The following is a 25260-nucleotide window of genomic DNA, read 5'->3' as shown; positions in this document are numbered from 1 at the left end:
TTTGTTGGTGAATAAACAGAAATGAGTTGCCCTTTTTTTTCTGCATGATTTCATACCAAGTGCAGTAATAGAATACACATCTCAATTTTATCAATTTCTTTTTATGTGGGTTAATTTGCAGTATGCATTTTAATGCTTTATTTAGGATGCTAGTGACAGTTTCTGCAGGTTGACAAGAAACTGGAATTAAATATGCAATAGTCCTGGAATACAAATGCTAACAAGCGTGAAACAAGCACTTTCTTCTTCAGCTCAGAATTTCAGCTGGATTCACAGTGCTCATTTTGTGACCAGAGTTTATGGTAGCTACTGAGCAAGGCAAAGATCAAATTCTCATGCAGTCTTTCACAAGAGTCTTTACACGTAGCCTTGCCTAACAAAATTAGTTGTACTTAGTATGTCATCCCAGGACTTGACATTTGTTCTCTATGAAATGGTACACTTGGCTTACTTAACGTGTCAGTGCATATTATAAAGGACAGCATAAATCTATGGGGCATAGTTTCCCTGTAAGTACTCAGTTGACAATGTTAATACTGCATAATAGTAGCATTTTGTAAGTATACAAGTATGTCTTAGGTAAGTAATTGTTTTGTGTTGTTTTATTGGACCGATTTTATACAAAATTGCTTTAAAAAGGCATTATATACATTAATACAATAAATAATGTGATAACATTACCCAACAAAATGTGATGAAAAAGAGATTAATTGATTTCATCAGTAAAAAAAAATCGTGTGACAAATGCTTTCATTTGTGAAATGCTGTAGTATTTTATATTGCACTATTACTGTGAGGACATCAATTAGAATTTGAAACCTTAGGTTGCTTAAACACTGTTGTAATATCCTCCTGACCCGAAGCACTTGTTACTTTGTTAGAGACAAGTTTGCATGTAAAGATTTGCAAGTTCAATTGAAGCAAAAGGGAAGATGGTTCTCGTATATTGGATCAAATGGGCACAAGCAGGTGGTTCTTAACAGTGTAAGTCTAGTGAGTAGAAAAAAGTCATCTTTGGTATAAGAATAATGAGCAACCATGAAAGTGTTCAGTCCACAGTTTAAATCTGATCAGCTGTGTAATCCTAACAGCAGACATTTAAACAGAACAGCAGAGATTTAAAGAAGCAGAAAACGTGTTATGTAAAAAATGCTGTAACTTTGGAGGGAAACAGTGTAATTGTACCTGAGGAAAAATACTCTGTTTACTTTTTTTCTGGTTTCTTACTATGGTCCTATGTCTTTTTCTGTTTTTTAAGCTTGTCAAGTAGAGCAAAATTCTGAAGGACTATTTTCTTTCCTGCTTGGACTATTCGAATTGGAAAGGTAGCAATAGGGTAATTACTAGCTCATGCCACTTCTCTATTGCTCTTGTCATCAGGTTAATGTGAGGGCTAATGTCTGAAGCAGCATTTGTTTCATTAGCTGCTTTGTGACAGTTGCTGTGCAACTGCACTCTGCTACTTGAACTGTAGTCCTAAAGGAAGTTTAGGTAACAGCTTCAGACACATCAGTCCTCTTTTGTGGAAACCTTACAGACCCATTGGAGACTGCTTTCTTCTTGGATATGCACTGTATCCCTGGCTGGAAATGTTTTACATAACCTAGAGGGTTGTGTACAATTTACGGACAGCTTTACAAATGCTTTTATTGTCTCTGGTTTAGTAACCTACTGTCATGTTGACAGTGTAGGATTGAGCTGGTCATAACGCCTTGGGCCATCTGAAATCTCTGATGCTTAAGGAAGTCTTGTGGACCAAAATAATGAAAGCTATTGGAACTGCTTCTGAAATCTGAGCTTATTTTATCATGTCATGATTAGATTAGCAAGCTTTTTTCCAATTACCTTGGAAAAACCAAAGATTAGTGCAAACCTTATACTTTAACAGATATATTTAATTGCAAGCAGCAAACTCCCATTTTTAGAGCATTTTAGAGAGCTTTATATCATGGCATATTTTTTCAAGGTAATATTTGTTTCAATTTTTTGAATCTATATGTATTTTGACCTTTGAAAAGAATATTCTTCATTAATACTTTTCTGTCTACCTGCTTAAAAGGAAGGAAACCAAAGTGAAAGTCAGTGATACTGCATGATGGAACACTTTGGGGGCTAGTCTCTTTTGAAACAAAAGGCAGTTCTGCAACGTCAAACTGTTGAAGTTCCCTCAATGAACTCATCCTGGTAATTGAAATCCTGTTTAAACTGAAAGAATGTATTTAGGTCATATCATGAATGTTAGTGCAAAGCTATGGAGCCACAGCTTCCCCCTCTCGCCCCATAGGGTGAAACTTCAAATAGCTGTGCTAAAGCCTGTTAATTCTTAAGTATTCTGGCTGACCTGGTATTTAATAACTGATAACAATTTCTGGCTGAAGATCTATAGTGCTTTCCAAAAACTATGCCTCTGTATATTGAGCTTTCAGGTAGTAATATTTTTACAGGCATGGTAGGGAAAAATGATTTCATTTTCTTCTTATTTCATTACAAATTATGCATGTACACACACATAAATGGAGATGTTAGGACATCTGCACATACTTCTATTTTACTGAGTCATTACCAAAGCTTGTTTCATGTTCTGGGATATACTGAGATGTTTCTGAAAAGGATCACATGAGACAGAACATTTATTATGAGCCTTACAAATGAAAATAAATGGTATGTAGACATTTAGAGTATTTGCATTTAACAATACCTAAGCATTTGTTTTCTGTTTTCATTAATAGATACGGCTTTTTGTCTGTATCGATGAGGCAGCTGCATAAGTCTGAGATGAGTGCTAAGATTTAAAGTAGTTATAGTTAATGCTCATGTTGAATGAATGCTGTTGTTTATTAAATCTTTTTTTGTTCTAATTCCATTAACTGTTCAAAGCAGAATGTAACAATATTTGGGAAATTGGTTCAGTAGATTTTTTTTTCCCTTAAAATAGGGAGGGCCTTTTTCTTTTTCTTTGTAAATAATGACTATGAAACATTAAAATGTCCTTTTCCCCCATGTTTCAGTTCTAAATTAAAATTAAAACTAAACTTTTATGATTGACCTACCTCACTCAAACAGACATGATCTGTGTTTTCAGACAAAATGATGCTCAACAATTTCATCTCAGAGAAATTTAGAACAGAACAAAATGAACTATAGGATTAAAACCCCATTGTTACAAAATACTTGTTGTTTGAGTTATTTAAAACTCAAATACAGAGCAGAGAGGAAAGTATGTGGCTTCATGGTTTCACTAGCTAGGCTCAGGAAGCTGCTGATGATTTCTCTCTTACACTTCTAATGCGTATCTCTAAAGACAGATTGTTATAACATGGAACATCTTTTATTATAGAATTTTCTTTCAGATTTGTTGATATACTACCTGAATTTTGATAATAAAAGTAATTTTTTTTGAGAACTTATGTTACTATCGAACTTTAAAATGTGTCTGTGGGTGAGATTTAATTTAATCCCTTGAGTATTTAAGAAACATTCCTAAGACCTCACCAAAAAGGGACAAGATTAGCACTTGCAGTTCATTGACAGGATGCCTCATAGGAAAGACATTTATCTGTAAGAGCATTGGTTTTTAAAAGGGACTAAATTCAGTTTCTGGGAATAAGCATGTTATGAACTACAGAATGGATTTTTGGGGCAGTTCCTCTTCAGGCAGTTCATGGCACAGGGACATAACAGTTTACAGAGTTGATAGTTACATGTTGACAAAATTACACAGTAAGTAATTTCCTAACAGATAAAAATATAAGTGTTTGAGGATTAGGAATGTCTTAACAGTCCCTGGCATAAATTGAATTCAGGCATGTGCAAAGGTAAGTCATTATTCAGCAATAAAATTGTATCCTGGTATATATGCTTGTGCCTAAATATATGCTGGAGGGTGACAGAGGTTACCAGAGGGTTTGTTGTTCTTTCTGGGTTTAAAAACCCAGGAAAAACCAAGTTGTATCTTGTGCTCAAACATTTTAGCATGTGACACTGCTCAGTCTCTTCGTCCCCTGTAATCTTGTTGAGAGAACTCTTCGTGCTTAACTGGTCATAAAATCTTGTCTGCATTAGCAGTTCTTTACTAATCCCATGTCCATCCCAACAACCAACCAAATACTCTGTGGTACTGATTCTACTTTCACATACCCCAGTGTGGTCCTGTTCCCATCAAAGTATTTCCTTCAGGTTTATATAGCACAAGTAGAAGAATAATCAGATCCTTTCCTCTTATTTTATCTATGGACTATGCATTGAATGACTTATTTTAAAGCAGTTGTGATTCAATGGGGATGTTTTTAATTTGCTGCCTGTTCTCTTTACCTCTGAGGAAAGAATTTTGTAAATGCTGAATAATTTTAGCACATGTTTTCTTGGTTAAGGGTTGGATCATATTTTAAATTAGTTTTAAGAGGAAGGAAATAGTGTAAATGCTGTGGAATTCAGATAAGCACTGCGCATAGGAAATAAGTACTTTAATTTAGGGTGCCTAGAATTGGTAGGTCAGGCTGATGGTAATAAAGGACCAGATCTTAACTTTGTTTCAAAGAACATGTAATCAATATGCACTCTCCTGTTTTATTTCCCTGCTTGCTGGAGAATTTATTTTGATGATGGTACGTGCAATTGCTGAAGTATTCCACAGGGTGTCATGAGGTAGTTGTTGGAATCATTAATACTTGGATGAAAGTAAAGAAACATAGTGTGCAGTCCTCTGAATGCCAGTTAATGTAATTTTAGATGTGACTAATACACATGCCATAAAATAAAAAGTTCTTAACTCATTAACACATGTATCGTGTTTCTGTATCTGTATAAAATATACACACGAAGAAAAATGTTACGAGAGGTGGTTTACAAGAGTGAGCTATTCTATGTCAGCTCTTCCCAAAACCCTTTCTATATGTACCTTAGTATTTTACAGAGCAAGTGGAATCTTTGGCTGTAGCAGCAGTCTGACATACCAAACTATGCAGGAAAACCTGAAAGATCTACAGTGCTCGTATTTGCCATACTGTTATAAAGAATTTCTAATGGGAATGTGCTCCTCCAAACTGACTTTCAAATTTTATTTTACTTTAAATTTTTATTTAAGTTCTTTTAAAATTTAAACCGATTTAAACAAGCTTTAAACAGTGCACACAGCTGTAGTCTGGATTTTATGATTTGTTAATTATAGATATATATGATGTCAAAACTTAACTTCAGGCTTCTTTTCATGCACGTGTGTAGTACAGCACAAGGAGATTTTTTACCCAAGTATGCTGCAAATTAAAGTGTGTTTGGTTACAGTGATGCATTTTTGTATATGGAGACTAAATTTTTATTGACTCAAGTGTTGACTTGTGCAGAGTCTGCACTGAATTCATGTTCAGGTTTGTAAAAGAATTAACAGTAATTATGAGGATCCTGCTTCTGTTAAATCTGAATTTCTTTACATGGAAGTTATATTGGCCATGAGGAAGATTACATTACATTATGAAATGAACAGCAAAAATGGATTTCAGTAGCAACAGAGCATGAGCCAAAGTGTAAAATCACCGATGAAAATAAGAATTTGAATCTCTGTTGACAGTAATAATTTCTCTAATTTTAACAGCATATTTAAAACCTGTTTTGAACAGATGACTCTTTATTTGTAGAACAAATGTTGTATGTATTATGGAACACTATTTGGTTTTATGTAAGTGGCATAAGTGAGTGGCAGGAGGAGTATAGGAGGAAGGGAGGGATGTTGGTTCTTCCAACAGACAGTTAATAGAATTTGCACACATGACATGCCCTACCACATCTTCTCTGCCTTATGCCCAGAAGGTCATCAGCCGTAGAAAGTGGTTGCCATGACAATTAGAAGCTAAGTCCTTCTGTTCAGATTTACTTCCAAAATCTACATGGTCTTGTGGACAACTTTTTGTGCAAAATGTTTCTGACTTATCCACTATAAATCATGACCTGTTTAACAGACCAATGTGTTTATAAGCACCTTAGCAGTGTGTTTAAATACTCACTAGAGGAAGAACTACATCCATTTAAAGCTGTTTTAATATCCAGAATAGAGTGACATACTTTAAATCTTCATGAAGATGAAGAAAGTGAACGCAAATGGTGGTGTTTGGTTTGTTTTCTTCTTGTTTCTGGGTTTGGGTTTTGAAGTATAAGCATCCTGATCTCTGTCCAGGTGAGTTTCCTTTACAGCAGCATGCCATGGAAGAAGAGGTTTTTAGGTAGGTAGGTTGTCTTTCTTCTGCCTCAGTTTAAGGCTTACTAAAGTAGCTTTGCCTCTCTCTTTCTTTGTGCTTCTTATTGCAACTAGAATAATCTAAAGGGGTAATTCCACACATACTTTGAATTACTGAGATAATGCAGTACCTTAAACTAAAGTGATTCATATCAGAAAATATTTAAATAATAAAATACCTGACCCCACTGAGATTTTTCCTATAGTTTATTAGAAAATAATAGTTCTTAACAAAGGAAAACAAAATGGAAAGGACAGAAATTAGAAACTGATGACATTATACCATGTAAAAACTTCACAGTGTATGAAGGCATATGGATCGTGTAATATGTATACATCCAATTGATACTAGCACCCACTCTTTGAATGTTAAAACAGGGCTGATGAATATTCTAATCTGTTTTTATTTTCAGATTGAAAACCTACAGGAGCAACTTAGGGACAAAGACAAACAACTAACTAATCTAAAAGACAGAGTGAAGTCATTGCAGACGGATTCTAGTAACACAGACACAGCACTAGCAACCTTAGAAGAAGCTCTCTCAGAAAAGGTAACATTTTCCCATGAAATACCATTTTGTGCTGCTATTAAGGGTGAAGTGTGACCAGAAAATGTATATTTAAGTTGGTGTGGCCCTTTCAACAGGAGCCACGCTATCTTAGAAATGGGCCTTGTCAGGAAAGCAGGGGTGTCTGCTCTGGTAGGATGAGCAAGGAGTGATTCCCAACTGATGAACTGAAACATGGCTCTGGTAAAGAAGGATGCCCTTTTAAATCAGGAGGGAGTAAATGACCCAGGAGATGGGAAATTGTTCTCTTAGTCAATAAGATGGGTGGTTGTTCCTTGGACACCTGACTTAAAGAAGGCAGTCTGGGGTAATTTTATGACTTTATGATCTTGATTGTCTTGTTCTGTCTGTTAAGCAAAGCGTAACTGAAGAGCCAACATCAGGTGACTGTACCAGCTGTTACCTTGGCTTGCTCTTAGCACTATTGGCTTCCTACATTTAGTTTATAAGAGCAACTGTGTTTCATAAAAGAATGGAGCTTTTTGTTTTCTTTAAAAGCTGTATGCCTTTAATTTGAAATTATCCCTAGCAAAAGGGATAAATCTGGACTGTTTAAATTAGTGGCAACATTCCTACCAGTTCCAGTGATGTCAGGGTTTTTCTTTCAGTTGACTTTGAGTACGAGGTAATCCAAGTGAATTTGTATGCCAAAAAAGAATAGTACAAGTATCCACTTTTTATAGCTTACAGATCTTTTTATATATATGTCTCTTAAATGTACACAGATGAGTGCAACTAATTAATGTATTATGTGCCATTCTGCAGTGTGTAATCCTATGAAGGTATATATGACTTAAAATGCCACGGTGTTGTTGACATTAACACCTAAAATGCTAATGTTGGAATTTTTCATTTCTTGCTATGTTTGATCATCTTACTAACATTTGTTTGGTTAACAACAGTGAAAAAGTTGGCATTACTGTTATTTCTGTGGCTTCATGCAGATAAGCTTACAGCATTTATGCAGCAGAGAAAGTTCCATGCACTTTAAAACTTCACTGCTAATCTGGACACAGCACTCACCAATCTCACTGTATATGATTAAACAATGACACAAAGTACTTTTCAGTCTGTTTTTTCCTCCATGTATATCTTTTCTGGATTAGCCTACATTGTTGCTTGCCCAAAATGCTCATAGAGGCAGCTGAGATTTTAAACCCATCCTTTAACTATGATGCTACTGTTGTCAATGTATAAAGCAGAGTGAGTGTCTCACGTCAAACTTGCCCGTTCTCCCGTGTGACTGAGCATGAAGTAGATTGTCAAAAGCCATTTGTATCCCATTTTCTGCTTCAGTTATATCTGCAGCACTTCAGAGAAAGTGCAGTTATGCAATACTTCTTAGCTGGGTAATTTGCTAAGTTGCAGTCTGTCTTCAATTGTAATGTTATTTCTCTCTTGAAAATATTAAATTCATGACAGTTTGCCAGGGTTCAGAGTAGAAGCAGCTAGTGTGGAGCTGTTGAATAGATCATATATAGTCACATTCTCATTACCAGAAATATAAAAGATTAAGAGGTACTGGGTTAAAAGCTAAGCTAAGTTAATGAGTGGCAATTAGTTGTTCTCAAGTCATTTTTTGTACCCCTACCATTCTAAAAGCAGTTGAAATAAATGTAAACTCTTTAGTAAATGTAAAAAGGTTTTATAATCTTTATGAAATTCAGTATGTATCTGAAAATCAAATATTCTGTTAATATCAGACATACAAATAGTAGTATTTTACTAAACTCAGGATGTATTATTTTTCAATATCATAGTGAGGATTTGTCCCAGAGTTTGATTAACAATTGTGCTGTAAAGTTTCTTTGGGTATATGATAATTTGAAATGTGGCAACATTAGAGATGCTGATGACATGAAAATTGTGTGTCAAGCTTTATTTCATTGATTTGATGGAGATTCAAAGTGCAAGAAATGACGCTGTTTTATTACTTTCAAAATAATTGATAAGCTTAGATGCTTCTCTGAAATGTGTTTTTGTGGTTCATGTCAACTTCATTTGCAATTGCATGGATATATATGAGCAGACACTTTTTAGAAGAATCAGTGTGATTAGTGGTTTTTCCAAGTGGAACTGATTAGAACTCACATGGGGTCCGTAAGGCTGAATTCTGTGCAGAGTAGTCACTTTGCTTACATACGGTCAGCTGAGAATGGCATCTTTCCTGCAGTTTTTGCAGGCTACTCTTAGGCACACATATAATGAATCATAGAATCACAGAATGCTTGGGGCATCCCAAAAAAGGGATGTTTTCCTCTGCCAGAGATTTTTGTCTTATTGCAGCTGATGAAGGCAATGGTATCTATTGTAAGCCAATACTTTTGAGACGTGGTGTGAAGCTGAGTTACACTGTGGTTTCTGGTGACTGTTTCAATCACTTATGGTGAGATTGTTAGAAGTTAGGTGGCAGTCTATAAAGGGAAGTACTCAATATGTTAGTGATATGCTTATCATTCTATTTTATTTCAGAAATGCTACTTTGTTACTGTTAGAAAAACATTATACAGAATTATTAAACCATCTCTAAGAAATGAGCTTTATAACTTTTAAAAGTCACTCCCAGTCACTGGCAAACCTTCTTAAAGTTGAGGAATGATTAGTGTATTAGATTAAAAAAGGAAGAGGAAAGCAACACTGCAGAGTAGAATTAATATCAGCTTTTGAGAAGCAGGGTGACTTGATCTTAGAGCATTAGACACAATGAAGAGGAAATTTCCATGGTAAAAACTTCTCTCTATGATTTTTATTGTTCACTGTATAAAGAAATCATGCACAATTTCATTTAAGCGTAGATTTCTCAGTCTTAAGTGTTATCTCTGGGATGTACTTACACATTGAACAAGCCAGCAGGTATCTTATAGAAGCTCCAAATGAACTAGTATGTCTACCTTTCTGGTGTCTTCTGGCAGCTAAATACCTTGACATTTTATTCTTACATATGTGTGTCATTCCTGTTTGTGTCCAGCATTCCAGCTCACCCTAGCTGCTCTGTCAGTAACCTTTCTTATTCCTTTTCCCATCTACAGTAACATTCTTAAGACCTACAGATTTTATTAATACTTACTTTTTCACTGCAAATGCTGGTAGCAAAAGATTTTTGTCCAAATAGGAGGAAACAAGAGCCCTTTAGTGATAGTTTCTTGTTAACAAGCGCATCAATATAAGTACTTTTATAGATCTAAATTTGTGATGCTCTCAAGAAGGGTGCTACTGCTTTCATTCAAGAACACCTGGTTTCCATGGAAATACATTGCTTGGGTTTTATTTGTTTTTCCTAGAAGCTGTATCAGACCAACTTTGTAGCTGAATCATATTTTCTACTCCGAGATTAGGTGAAATTTTTGGCTTTACCTTAATTCTTTGGCAATTTAACAGTTTTTTCAAATTTTAATTTAAAAAATAAAGAAGAAAATACTCCAAGAAGCGTTTTTAAAACAAATCACGTTTATAGCAGCTTGTTTAACCTCCATTCAGGAAAATGGAATTTAATTGCTTTTGTTAGTTTCTATTGGAAGAAAAAGTATGAACATATGATACAAATGAATTATGAGGCTGTTTTTAAAGTCCCAAACTCAAATGTTTGAACATTTATGTTTTTCCTGCATTGTTCTTGAGAATACTCAGATTGAGATTTTGGCTCTGAATTAGGAACTGTGGCTCCTTATTCTTCATGAATATAGTTTTTTGCAAGTATCTGTCTCTGATTTGCTTTCATATTTAGTGACTAGGTAGCTGGTAATAAATGAGAAAACATTGTAGGCATCATAAAACAGCATCAAAATTTCCCAAAATGGACTCCTTAAAATTTTGGGTTATCCTGGCAATATTACTGGTGTAATTTATTCTCTTGCCAGGAATCGGAAACAAATCAGCACAACTGCAGTCACTTTGGAGTGCATTTTATAACTAAACTGAAAAAAGTATTAAGTCCTTTACCCCTAAGTTTGGAGCCCCTCCTAAATACTGAAAATAATGAACAATAAATTATTATGCAATAAACAAAAAATGAGCTTTAGAAAAACCAAACCGATTTGAAAATCACAATATGGAAAAGTGTTATCAGCTTCCTTGATGTTCTAACAAGAAGCTTTTCAAAGAATATCTCAGCTCTTGGACTGGCCCAAAGCAGCTCAAGAGGTTGCTTTCATGAAGCTGATATTTATAAAGTTGGTCCTACTGTAGCAGCATACAGCAGATAAGCAATTGAGTATGTCTGATAATACAGCTATATGCTGTGGCAATTCAGTTCCTGCTTCTGTGATAAAGTACTTCTGTGATAGAAATTCTAAATAGATTAGACCTGTGAGGTCCTAGATTAGTGCATAAGGAAAGCTTGCCAATGCAAATAAGACTGAAACAAGAACACATTGTTGGGATTTCTGCAAGTTAGCTGTTAATCAAGTAAAACATGGTATATTAGGGCCTTTTAACACGTTTTTGACATTTAGCCTTATGCGGCTGACAGATAAATTAGTCTTCTTTTGTGATTGACTGAGAAAAGAATTATACTGTTCATTAATAAGATGAAATAGTTTTGTGTTTAATTCATTATAGATGAAAAAGAATCATATAGGTAAATAAATTTTAAAGGGGGAAATGGTATAAAATTAAGTCTGAATATCACTAGGTGCATTCTAAATGGTTATTAAACTGTTCCACTTAGTGAAGGCTGGCGTTCTAACACTAATATTCAAGGGGTTAAGGATTTATGTTTTTCATTACTTGGAATAACCTGAAGTACCCTATAAAATCATAGAATGGTTTGGGTTGGGAGGAACCTTAAAGATCTTCTAGTTCCAACCCCCTGCCACAGTGGACACCTTCCACTAGACCAGGTTGCTCCAAACCCCATCCACCCTGTCCTGAAACACTTCCCTGGATGAGGCAGCCACAGCTTCTCTGGACAATCTGTGCCTTATATCTAATGAAAATCCCCCCTCTTTGAGTTTAAAGCCATTACCCCTTGTCCTATTACTACATGTCCTTGTAAATAGTTCCTCTCTGGCATTGTTTTAGATGCCTTTAAGTACAGGAAGACTGCTGTAAGGTCTTCTCAGAGCCTTCTCTTCTTCAGGCTGAACAACTTAACCACTGTGTTGTACGGGACAGCATCAAATGCTTCGTACGAGTCCAGGCAGTTGACAGCAATCACTCTTCTGCTGTAGCCCTGCTGTAGATGGCCACCAAATTTGTCAGGCATGATTTGCCATTTTGGCTGTTATCAGTCACCTCCTTATTTTCCATGTACTTAGCACGTATAGTATCTGCTACATGATCTTGCTGGGTACTGGAGTGAGGCTGACTGGCCTGTAGTTCCTCAGCTCCTCCCTTTCTCCCTTTTAAAATATATCATCCCTTTCTCACATAATCTATATTAGCAAAAGCCAGAAAATAGTAAAATTAAAAAAAAATTTAAAAAAAAGGTAATATATTTGCTGGTTTGTCATTTGTGTCGTACTCAACAGTGTTGCTATTGAAGGACCTTCATTCTGTATGAGCACATTTCTATCTTGAAATCCTGGCATCTATGATTTAAAGGGAGATTTTACCGTTGGGCCAAAGGAAGCCAGGAGTAGTCTACATCTGCAGTTCCAGAGATCTCAGTGTACAGACAACTGATAATGTCTTGGAAATAGATTTAGTCTTAGCTAGCCTGCTAAATCTAGGTTTGACCATCTCTTTTTTACTGTGTACAAACTGGAACATACTATGCCATCAATGTGTATTTGTTTCTGAATGAAGTAAGTAGAAATGTGAGTTTTACAGAAGTAGTCAACACTGTTTTCTGTGAAGATTCTTACAGTAACGCTGATTGCCCACAGTCTTGTCCAGCTGGGTTTTGATTATCTCCAAGGTTGGAGTCTGCTGGGACAAAAATCACAGCCTTGATTTTAGACTCCGTTTTATGCATGTATGTGTTGATAGTTGGCTTTTTGCAAAGTATGCCTTAAGCATAAAAACACAGAAACAGTCTTCAAAAGATGCTATGGGGCTTTAAGAAACATCATTAGTGTATGGAGAAAACAAATGAAAGACTAGGACTGTCTGAATGATATATGCTTCTTAATGGTGCTGTTCCCACTTCAGCTAACTTCAATAATGAATTAGTATTTTTCTTTCATCATAATGACTGAGTTAATTACAAATTATAATAGGATGTACAGCTGCTTAAATGTTGCTTGTGTGGTAGTGTTTGTTGAGGTATAACCACAGAGGCTATATTGATACTATCAGGTAAAGCTAAACGTCAAGTAAACCAGTTATGACTTCTCTGTTTTGAACTGTTATTCAAAACTGTAGTCACTTACAAATACAGAAAATGCATTAATGTAATGAATAACTTTCCATGTTTATCACAGGATCAAACATATTCATATTGATATAGATGTTTAATGACGTTTCTGTACTATGTTACTCTTATCAAGTATTGAAAGCTTTGATGCTTTTGAAATCAGGGGAAATCTTGAATTGACTCTAATACCATTAACATAATTATACTCTTCTTCTGAAGGTTGATTTTTCTAAGTGCTACTTAATGTAAACAAATTTTATTCTCTCTTTTCTTAAATGATTCCCAACTTTTCCATTTTGCAATTCTTCCCCTTGGTAGGAAAGAATAATAGAGCGCCTGAAGGAGCAAAGGGAGCGAGATGACAGAGAAAGACTCGAAGAAATTGAATCTTATAAAAAGGAAAACAAAGACCTGAAGGAGAAAGTTAATGCTTTACAAGCTGAACTGACAGAAAAAGAGGTCAGTCTTTCCAGTAAAATCTATGCTTTTCTATCTATGTTATTGTGATGGAAGAAAGTGCATTAGGATTACTCTTGAACTTTTTTAAGTACTGAAATTCTGCCACTCCAGTGGTCAGCTTCTGGGCTGCTATTTTCTTAAGCATTCTTCATAATACTCACTTTTGTACGTAAAATAATGCATCAGTTCTTGCATAGTTGTGTGTCATTATCTCTACTTTTTCCTTTATATAAGCCTCCAGTATGCTCAAGTATTCCAGTGTTGCTCCTGTTCTTGTTTGTCAGTTAGATCAGTAGAATTCAAAGTCATTGTACCTCCAGAATATAATGTCAGCTTGTGTGTATTACAAGTGTTTCTGTGTTTCAGTCTGTGCCAGCTCCTGTGGTTCCAATTGGTTGTATTCTCAAAATGGTGTCTGTTGCTATAAATGCTTATCTCTGTGTCAACTCTTTGGGGAAGGGGAGGGGGAACAGGATCCGGGTGATCACTGAGCTGGCAATAAGGTAGTGTCCTGGTGACTACGAATTAACTGTTTACTCTTGGTCATTTTTCAGTCTAGTTTAATCGATCTCAAAGAACATGCATCTTCATTGGCATCAGCAGGGCTGAAAAGAGACTCCAAACTTAAGTCTTTAGAAATAGCCATAGAACAAAAGAAAGAAGAGTGTAGTAAGTTGGAAGCACAGTTGAAAAAGGTAAGTTCCATCTTAAACAACAACAATCAGAAAACAATCTTCTGGAGTAAATCTAAACTCTAGCCATCATACACTTGCATCAAATACTGCTAACTTTTTCTTACTAGGTTTGTATCAAAGCCACTAGTGAGCCTCAGGATTTATCCTGAATACCTATATGAGGGAATTCTGAGAAGCTGCTACAGATAGATGAACTGGGAGCAGGACATTAGAGGGAAAGTAGAAGGGCACAAAGACATTATCAGATTTGTATGTATGTGAGTTTATGCATCTTTTAGAAGTAGACCAAAATGTTTGTAGCATGGGAAGAAATTAAAAGCTCATCAAAAGAATGTTGTACTTCCTAATAATAAATAAATCTGCTTCCAAAACTGAAATTGTAGCTAGGTTTTATTTTGGCTTTTTTTTGACTATGTTGGTGAACACATATTTGTGATAGATAAGCGAAATAATGCATAGTTTATTTCAGCTAGCAATTCAGTATTTCTATTCAGCAAGTAGTGGAAGCAAGCATTTAAAGGAAAACATACAAATCCTGTATTTTATAACATGGTTTTATTTAAATTGATGCATCCAAATAGTTTTTGCTTAATGCATTTGCAAATTTGTTGATGCCTTTTCTACCGTACATTGTTTCTTTGACCTGTTTCTATGTCATTTGGTAATGTCTGCTCTCATTGTTTGAACGCCAATCTCATAATGTATTTGACGGGTTTAAGCATTATGTTTGCCCACTGCAATTCATGATTAAGTGTATGTCAAACTTTAATTTTGTATATTGATATCTAATGTTTCATTTTCTAGAAAAGACTGTTTCTTTGTTCTTTGAAGGTCACCACTGTTAGGATGATATTCTGACTCTCTCTTTACCCAGGTTGAATAGTATCCTGCGCCATGTTTAAGTATTGTTTCAATAGCTTTACCTGTGAAGAAGATGTTGCAAAGTATAAAGGATACCAGAGTGTAACCTTACACTTCTATTATTTTTTAAATCAGAATGAGTATGTGCAATTAGGTGTCTGTGGTAAATGTTTGGTTGTAGAGAGGAAGGAAGGGAATCTTTATCAATAAACATATACAAAAGCTTTTAATGGATACACGAATACTTTATATGTTTGATAGCTTATAAATGCTGTTGATGTCAGAATGAAGATATCCAAAGAAACTATTTTTTGGGAAGTCCTTTATTTTTCATTGCTATCTGACATACCTTATTTTCTTCATTTAAAATAGTTATAAAATCCCTAAAAGCACAGATCACTAAAAGAAAAGAGAAAAAAATCAAAATCCTCTTTAAGGACTTGAAATCCTAAGTCAATCTTTTATGACCGTACATATAAACACATCATAGAGTCATGGAAAAATAAGCACTTATAAAAGTCAGAGAGTGTCTGGCCGTCTTTCGTATAAAAAGGGAGTATGTTCCCTGTGCATAAATACAAAGGATTATTAAATGAAATTTGAAAACATAATAGTTTTATTATATCATAAATGCAGCATAAAGCCCCAATGGAAATTCATCCAACATTTGTAGGAGACCAGGTATTTCCACAATAAAATGTAGTTACAACCTTCTTTGTGGGCATGTTTAGTTGAACAGAAACGGTGACTGTTAATGATAGTAGACTCCAAACAGTAATTTTCAATTCACATTTTCTCTAGTAAAATACTTTATGTTCAGACCTGTAAATATCCTGTGTTAAAAGTAATTGGTCCCCAGAAAACTACCTTCACCATGTTTTCACTTCTTAGGAAACTAACTGAAACAGAAATCTGGGTTATTCCTGCATATGTCTGAGTTAGAGTAGGAGGGAACATCAACATAGTTCAGAGTAAATTAACTTGCATGTCCCATAAGTGTGCTTAGGGCTGAACATTAACCACTATGAAAAGTATAAGGAATGGGTACAGTTTATATCTCTTTTCCAAAAGTGACTCTAAAGGGCTTTCTGTTACTGTGAGAAGTTTGAATGCAGCTTACCCATTACTCCTTTCTAGAGATATTATAGAGGAGACACTTTCATTGTGGTATTATAGAGTTATTATAGTTTAGTGTTGATGTCTATGTTTTAACAAACTAACTAATAAATATGAAGGTAGCATTCCATATACATTTGCTAGGAGTTAGTTTTCCACGAGAACTGATGGTAATAAGTACTGTTCCTGAAAGAAAATGTGTGCAAGGACAAGTCCAAACATAATCTATAAATTAGAAAAACCCAACAACAAAACAGACAACCCACAACTTTATTTAAAAGTTTGTCTTCCCTTGTTTCCTTCCTAGTTTTGGAGAGAATAAGATTCATTTCTTGGTAATAAAGATAGTTTTGATTTGGTCTGATTAGACCCAGTATTTGTCAGTATCACATAACTAGATTGTTTTAATTTCAGCAGAGTAAATATGCTGATTCTAACCCCAATATTTTAATTCTATAGAGTAGATGCATTTCAAAAAGTAATAAATAGGATATTCATAAAGAGTAACTATTCATGTGACTGTGCTGTATTTTTTACACAAAATAATGTATAAAACTATAGATATTTTTATTAAACTTTCCATGACAAAGATTCTGGGTTGAAATTCATAAAACTAGAACAAAAAATCATAAACCCAATAAGAATTGTCAATGACTTTTTTATTATTTTTTATTTTTTTGGCCAAAATATCATAGGTTTTGTTCTCTTAGTTTGTCTTGCTACTACTGAAAGAACAGCAGGAATTACCCAATTGGTAGCAAAGTGGTTTATATATATATGTGGGTGTGTGTATATATATATAATCTTATTAGCCACTCTAAAATTTCCTCCTTTTGTTGTTTTTCATTAAGTTAAATTTACTTGCTTACTGACATACTGCAGTTGCTAAAGTACTTTTTGCCCAGCTGTACTGTTTGAATATCATTCTGCATAGAAAATTCAGTCTTGTGTTAAACAAAAAGAAAGTAATAAATTTAATGATACGATTTAATTAATCTTTTATTATTACCATCTTTGAAGCTTTGGTGATAAATTGCAGCCTCAGCCAAAAGCACTTCTCGTGATTCATTGCTTGAGACCAGCACTTAATGTATCATCAAAAGTGGACACCTTTCTTTATTTCATGGGTTATTTAACTTGAGAAAGGGAAAGTAACACAAACCTTACATTTCTTACTCCAGCTATTCTTTCTTAGGAGCCAAAGTCAACATTTACGTTTCTCCAGTGCCTCTCACTTTCACCAAGGAATGTTTAGAATCTTAAATTTCTACTTTTTAATGACAAGTTCTTCTGTGCAAATGCACTGGTTTTGTTGAGCTAATGCTGTTTTCCTGGATCTTTCCTTCTCTTCCTGTCTGTGCTTCACTCCCTTCACTTTGCAATGTAGCAAGCTGAACAGTTGTTCAATCAGATGTACAATCCAGTAAGTTCTTCTTTAAAATGCCCGCTGTAACATATGAAAGCATGAGGATCCATTACCTTACTGTGTTGTGCCCTTCCTCTGTGGAGCTTTGCTGGATACTTCTGATGCTCACTATGCTGTATTCATGATACCTAAATAAATGAACTTTGTGGACTTCAAGGCCATTTTTAAGATACGAAATGTGTTAAACAGGTACCTACAGCAATTCTGAGGAAAAAACCATCCTAGCCTTTGGGTCCTCAACTTCTCCATTAGAAAAAGCATGCAGATGACTTTTTTCTTTCTTTTTTTGCTTTGCTTTGCATTTTAATTCCTCCTTCTGCAGTACTTTATTTGATCCTTCAAACTTCAATAACATTTATTCAGTTTATCTTAAGTAACAGAGTTGATTACACAAGTAATAGTATCTAGGAAGTGACTAGTACTCATTTCAAAATTGCATATGATTAGAATGATACAGATCAGTTTTACTGTCAAAGGCTGTATACATTCAGCATCCATACATTAAGAATATGAAATCAATCCTATCTAATCAAAGGAAGTGCTGGAATATAAAATGATGAACACAAAGGGCAGTTTTTGAAGAAGCCAAACAGTATTACTTGGGCTTTTAAAGTGTTATTATTTTTCCCAACGCCTGCTTTAATTGCACAATATCTGCCCTTTTGACTTGACTGTGTCCCTTTTTCCATTTGAGGAAGAGCAGTAACAACCAGTCCCTCTGCAGAGAACAGTTTCCATGTTTTTGGCTGTGACTGTTACATTTAATGTGCTGTGAGCATCACAGTACAGAACAAATGATGTAATAGCAATTTACAAGCTATAGTTTACTTAGTAATCATAGTTAGTACCTATTGAAGAACTGGTTTTGTAGTTCAGGTAATGGGAAATTTTGCATTAGGGAAAATACTGCCTTGACTGAATGTCCATGGACCAGGATTCCAGCTTTGGGGTTTATTAGTGCTGAGATTTGTGACTTCTAACCTTGTAATAGATAATGTCATGCCCTATGTATGGGAAGGACAGTCCCATAGAATGTACAGTATTTACTTTTAAAGTTATTGGTTAACTGTTTTTAGAATCCAGATATAAACTGATTGTAAGTAGCATAAGCCCTGATGTTACCACCTCTACCATCCATCATGCTGATGGTCAAAGAGCTTTTTCCCTTTGAACAATAAACCCCTTTTTTCTATTATCATCTTGGCTCACCTTTGTGGTAGTTACGTTTCTATTTGTATCAGTTGCACTCCCACTATGCATGTCTTTTCAGACTGGAGTCTTTCTTGTCTTAGTTTTAATCTTGATTTTAATAAATGCTTTCTATTCCTTCTTTCAATATTAGTTATTCTGCTGTATGGAATTCGTTTGTTACTTCCTAGTCTATTTGTGTGCAGTATCCTCAAGTCAGTCCTTTTTTGGCTTTGATCTTTTCTGCCTTTAAGAGCTTCATTTTCGAAAGGACAGCCTGTTGGCAGTTCCAAAACAATGGCACCAGGCAGCAATTGTCGTGTCCATGAGACAAGGTTCTGTTAAGTAAACTTCTCTTGTTCTTCTTTTTTCTCCTGCTTATATGTATATCGGCCTATTTTTAATAATGTAAGTAGCAATGATCCTCTGCTCCCTCAAAACCGCCTAAGATCTTGAAATGAAACTGATTTGATTGAAGTTAAAGGCAATGTATTATTTGAATTCTGCAAGGCTAAGATTTCCCTTTTGTTCTTTGAGAGGACATAACAGCAGTTACTTGAAATGTTAATAACTACAGATCATCAAACATAAAATGTTTCCTTGACCTTTGTTGCTGAGCATAATAGTGTTACAAAACTCCAGATTACAGTCTAAAAATACTGAGATTTGAATGCTTTTCTGTTCACATGTGTTAGAGAAAAAACAGTTTCTGAGTAGACCTCTTTTATGTCATACAGGTATCAACTCCAAGACTTTCACTTATTGCCAAATCTGATGTTTTTAAAACGCAGCAATGGATAGAAAATCTTAATAAGGAGACCACAAAAAACATAAGATTACAGCAATTTTTATTTTTCTTTTAGTTTATTACTGAAAGTAATAAAATTTGAAGGATCTTACAAAGTAATTTCTTGCATGTAAATTCTGTTTTTTTTTCCTTTTATGAAATACTTGGTTGATTTCTGTGTATGTTTGTATCTGGAGCTTTAATAATGAAATACTGTATCCATACATTTCTGTTATGCAGAATAATGTGTGCATGATTGTATCATATAGACTAAATAATTCATGTTGCATGTCTGTGTCAAATTACTACAGTGTTTCTGTAGCAAATTCATGGTTTACCTATGGAAATGTTCTTTACTTCTAAAATATTTGTAGTACTTATTAAGCAAATATGAGACCAGATACATAATCACTGTAAAAATGAGTGAGACTCTAATGGTAGAGTGATATGCTATTTTTATTGAATTGTAAAAATAACATACAACATAGTCACAAGACTGACAGACAAACTTCATAAACCAAGTGTGCTAGATTGAAACTAGCTTAATCTGCACACACCAGTATTATAATTTGCAGATAGGTTAAGACGTCAATTACTTGGCTGCTGAAAGGTATGCCTGAACTTTTCGCTCTTACCCATAGAAACAGCATAAAACCAAAAAATGTATTCTTTCTAAGAAAATAGAGGACCTGGGGAGGAAAGGGGGTGACAGAAATGATAAAGGATAGAAGAGAGGGTCGCAGTAGCACGCAAAGATGTACTGATTCTTGTGATAACCATGCAGCTTCTGGCTAGAAGTGATCCAAGCCTGTCTCCCACAGCCGCCCTGCAAAACAAGCCAAAGCAATCTGCCCTGGTCTGGGTGGGAGCAGGGTCAATATCTGTGAGCTGCCTTTCATCTCCTTTGGGCCTACTGTTTGACCTCAGAAGTCAAGTTCCATCTGTCAACAAATCACCCCTGATCTGTATATAACAATTAAAAAAAGTGCCTAGTTCAAATCCAAACACATCTTTCAAAGCCATAAATATAATAGGGCTTTTATATGTAATTCTATGCCTTTGTCCTGGGAATGTCAGATGGATTGTGCTTTGCTCTCTTGTATTATCAGCAGCTTTGTTTACACCATGAGGATTCCCTTAAAGGGAGTATCACCTGCAGAAAGCTCTTTTTAAATGTTCTATCTCTCTTTTTATCCAACTTTCCTTTCCTTGCATTAAGGCAATGCCCTTGAAGAAGTCTGATTCCTGCCAACAGTCCAAAAGTATTCTATAGGAAATACTTGTGAAAGTAGAGGCAACTAAATTAATTGCTGGTTTGCAATATTGGGATACTTGGATCTTGTTTTTAAGATTAGATTCATCTTTGTCCTTGAACTGAATGTTTCTATTGGTTTATATGTGATATTATAGATCTGTGCTGCACCTGAAAACCCTGTATAGGCTGGATACTTAATCACATTGGTTTTAATCATATCTTACAAGTTCTGCTTCATATTGAAAACCATAGGGAAATATAGTGACCAAGTATGTGCTACACAGGTTTCCAAAAACACGTCCCACAAATATGGAGTGACATGAGTATCACAGAAAGCACAAGAATTGAAAATACTTTTGCAATTTAAAGCTAATTTCCTAAGCATGGTATTGAGCAAGGATTATAGGGCTAAACTGAATAGTATAGTTTACATCTAATACAGCAGGTGATGCTTTAATTATAAGCCATGCAGTAGATAATTTGTTCAGTAAGTTTCTGATCTGCTGTGTGAGAGGAATGTTCTTTGATAGCTGAACATTTGGCACCTTGGCTCTGGGGAAAAGAATAGCTGAAGCTGGGCGTTCTTGTATGCTAAAGTGAAGAAGGCTGGTTAGAGGTAGGAAGGTGGGTGTTTTGCTTGTTTATGAAATGATGGAAGCAAGGCTGAGAGATAAGTGAATGAGACACTAAAATAAATGGAAGGGAAAGAAAGGTGATAGGGAGGAATATGAAAGAGTGATAGCCTCTTGAGGGGAACTGGGAAATTCTATATTAACCCTTAGGGAGAGGAAGAGAAATCTGAAGAGCAATAGGGAACAGCATGCTCTTTGCAAAGGTTTCTTAGCATCCTAAAGGTGTGAGCTGGGTTGTTTGTCTGTTTTATCTCTCGAAAATTAACAGTAATATCTTAATAGGCCTGTTGGAAAACTGAAATACTTTCAGCTGGAAACTACTACACAGCTCTCGTATAATTGGCCCTGAGTAAATTTCTTGAAACAATTAGCACCTGTTACAAATTAAATCAAAGCTTATTATTAAAGTAGGAAGATACATGAGGATGAAAAGGTATTGGTTGCTAGCATCTCACCCAGACAGTAAAATCAAGATACTCTTTGGTTGTTGCCTTGAAGCAAACTCTGGGTTAGGAAAGTCCTGTATCTGCCTAGGATTCAGGGCTGGAGCATATATTACTATCCAAACCAGACAGTTTGAAGAGCAAGGCCACTGGATTTGTAGGCTTCTCATGTCATTCCTTGGATCATTTTGGTAATGAAACATTTCTTCTGAATAAGAATCTCACAGTAGGATAAATAACACTTAAAATCTACTATTTCTTTCTTATTATCCTCATGCTTAAATGATATGTTACATGCAAACACCCTATGTTTCTTTCCTAGTAATTTCAGCATTTTAATTGTTGTAATTACAATGAGACTTGTTCTCATTTATACAGGAAAATTTATCCATTGCAAAGAACCTTCTAGTATCTGCAGTTTAAACTATTTTTTCCCAAAGCATGCATGTTTCATTTTGACCTGCATTTCTTTCATTGCTTGCTTGCATTGTCTGTTCCTTGAAATTAGAGAAGGATAAGTCAGTCCATGGCTTCTCTGCATCATCAGATAGTCGGAGGACCTTCAGTTCTATATATCCTGAATTTCTGTATAATTCCTGTATGTTAAGAGAATGTTATCTGAATTTTCTATGTTTAATGTGCACTGCCTTAAACTACTTGTTTTTTCCTTGCCTGCTCTTTCAAGATGCCAATTAGGAATAATGGGAAGCAAGGGGTAGGCTAAGCATTGCAGTGCATTGTTGTTTCCATCTGTCTGTGATTATTCCAGCCAACAGTTTAAAGTACTTGATGCCAGATCATGCTCCCATTGAAGTTAATTGGGTTTTTGCCATTAGGTTTGATGGGAGTAAGGTTGGGCTCTGCACTGCTGTTGTTGTATTCATTGCGTTCTTTCTTGTCTGTGAAACTGCCACCCATCCATGCATGTGTTTGCCAGGTTTGTGCTGTTTACACCAATGGGCTTGTTCTTCTGATGTTTCAGGTCAAGTATAAACAATAAGAAAAAAAGGATTATTGGGTAAAATGTCTGTTGAAAGCAACTTTTTAGTTTATTGGTTTGTCTTTTACTTGGTTTGTCTTTTAAAAACAGCACTGCCTAAAAAAGAATTTATTCCTTTTAAATTCTTCAAACTACATTTGAAACATCTGGTGATACAGATTACAATATATGTGTATCTGTGTGTGCATATATACACATGGACAAAGTGTGTGTATATATATGGGGAAAGAGAGAGAATATGATTTATTAAGAAATTGCCAAACTAATTGAAACACTTTAAAAGCTTAATGTGAATTAAATTACTTACAACTAGATTTATTTTTTTAATTTAAAGAACACCCTTTAAATATGGTCACTTTAATCCCCTCCCCCTGCAGGATGATAGCATTTGAGTATCATTTTAGACTGTGAAGTTATTTTCCTTCCTTTTTATACTGCTTCTGTAGAAAATATTGTAATCAGACAGAATCACCCATAATCCTTTTTAAGACAAAAATTAATCTCCGAGACTGAATTAAAGCTCTTAAAGCTGTATAAGTTATCATCATCCTTACTCTTTTAAACATCTTGATTCTGAAGGCTCATGAGGCTGAAGAGGAGGCACGGATGAATCCAGAATTTGCAGACAGAATGAAACAGCTTGACAAAGAAGCATCATACTATAGAGAAGAATGTGGCAAAGCTCAGGCTGAGGTTGACAGACTCCTAGAAATACTCAAGGAAGTAGAGAATGAGAAGAATGACAAAGATAAGAAAATTGCTGAGTTAGAAAGGTAATTCTTGTATTATTTGTCTTACTTTAAGTGGCATTTTTATTTACTTGGTCTTCATTGCAGAGCAGAGAAGTTAAGTGTAGAACGTGGTTTCTTTCACAGATATTTGTTATCTGCTGATTTTGGAACAATTTAAGGTTTCCACTTTTTCAGTAGTCTCTATAAAAGGAACATATATAAAAAAGCCATATGCAATTTACAAATGATAAGAACCCTCCCAGAAAACCTTTTAAAGAACAGTCCTATCTTTCTAGTAACTGGTAAGTTAAAACTCCCTACACATGCTGCTTCAGTGTGAAGAGCAACCCCAGTTCTCAGAGGTCCTGAAAAGCATTGATAAGTATTTCTAACCAGTCCCATGACAATTACTTAATAGTTGTAACTATTTTTGCTGTTTCTCTGGTTTTTGTCTGCTTCAGTTTTCTCACACTGACCAGGCAGTGTTAGTCTCGTTTCTGGGAAGGTTGTACAGTCTTTCCTTAATGGAGACAGGAGGGTTTGGGGGTCCATTTGTCAGAACTAAATAATTCAGGGAGCCTCTCCCATATGATATACTGCCATTTATTTGATTGATAAGCAGTTTATGGGATCTGATTTCTTTGTTCCCTTCCTGTACTCAGCCACTCTTATATGAATGAAAGAAGGAATTTGATATTTTCAGATATTTTATATAATTGTTCTCTAGTGATCAAGTGAGAAGAAAAATGTTTTGTGGTTCCCAAAGAGAAGTTTAAGGGATCTCACTGTTGTGATTATTGCTAGTCAAGACAAAGCACTACTCTGTCTCATCAGGGAGAATTACCATGAAAGAGGGGAAGGTTTGCTGGAAATGTTGGTTACCTTAGGGGGAGAAAACCAGCCAGCTTTGAAAGAAAGACATGTAGAGCATCTTTTACTGATGATGACTTATTAACCTTCAGTTATCTGTTGCCAAAACTTATCCATCTCTGCAAACATTTGGCAATGGTTTACTAATCATAATACTGAAGAGTACAGAGTTATCAATCAAAGCGTCATGAGAGCCAAGACCTTAAATTTAAAGTGAAAAAAGATTTGTACTCAAAACAGAACTTTTTAGAGTTGTTTACATGAGAACAACTTTATTTAGCAGTTATATGTTAGAAATGTAGTGGTTGCACTGATTTTAATGTGTGAAGTAGATACCAGAAGAAGCTGGTAATGAAGAGTGGTCACTTTGGCACCATGACTGAGAGTTCTGCCTAAACTGTCTAAAATCCTAAAGTGGCATGTTGGTAAAATATAACACAATTAATGAATTTGTGTGGTCAAGAAAGTGCTGCCTATTCCACCCATCAGTGCATGTATTGTAGGGGCAGTTACATACCTGGGCTTGTAATACAGGGACTCCAGGTGTGACCAAGCTGGTGGAAACTCACTGTGTAGTTTTTACATATACAGTAACTGATATCCTCATTGGGCTATAAAACGTATTGAATTATTGTGTGACACTAGATGCAATAGCAGGCGTGATAAACTTTTGTTCAAGAGGGTGATCTTAAGAGGTTCATGAAGTA

General features: G+C 35.2%; 1 protein-coding gene across 1 annotated transcript in view; it reads left to right on the top strand.

Annotated features, from left to right (window-relative positions):
- ERC2 (ELKS/RAB6-interacting/CAST family member 2) overlaps positions 1-25260 on the top strand; it is a 339531-nt gene that overhangs the window by 158860 nt on the left and 155411 nt on the right. The window contains exons 8-11 of the mRNA XM_031046076.2: positions 6640-6777; positions 13409-13549; positions 14104-14244; positions 23532-23725. Coding sequence (XP_030901936.2) covers positions 6640-6777; positions 13409-13549; positions 14104-14244; positions 23532-23725 — 614 coding nt within the window. The remainder of the gene's footprint in view (positions 1-6639; positions 6778-13408; positions 13550-14103; positions 14245-23531; positions 23726-25260) is intronic.

Source organism: Melopsittacus undulatus, chromosome 9 (assembly GCF_012275295.1).
Source record: "Melopsittacus undulatus isolate bMelUnd1 chromosome 9, bMelUnd1.mat.Z, whole genome shotgun sequence".
NCBI classification, from domain to species: domain Eukaryota; kingdom Metazoa; phylum Chordata; class Aves; order Psittaciformes; family Psittaculidae; genus Melopsittacus; species Melopsittacus undulatus.
Note: the sequence above shows the minus strand (reverse complement) of the source record. Positions and strands in the feature narration are given on the sequence as shown.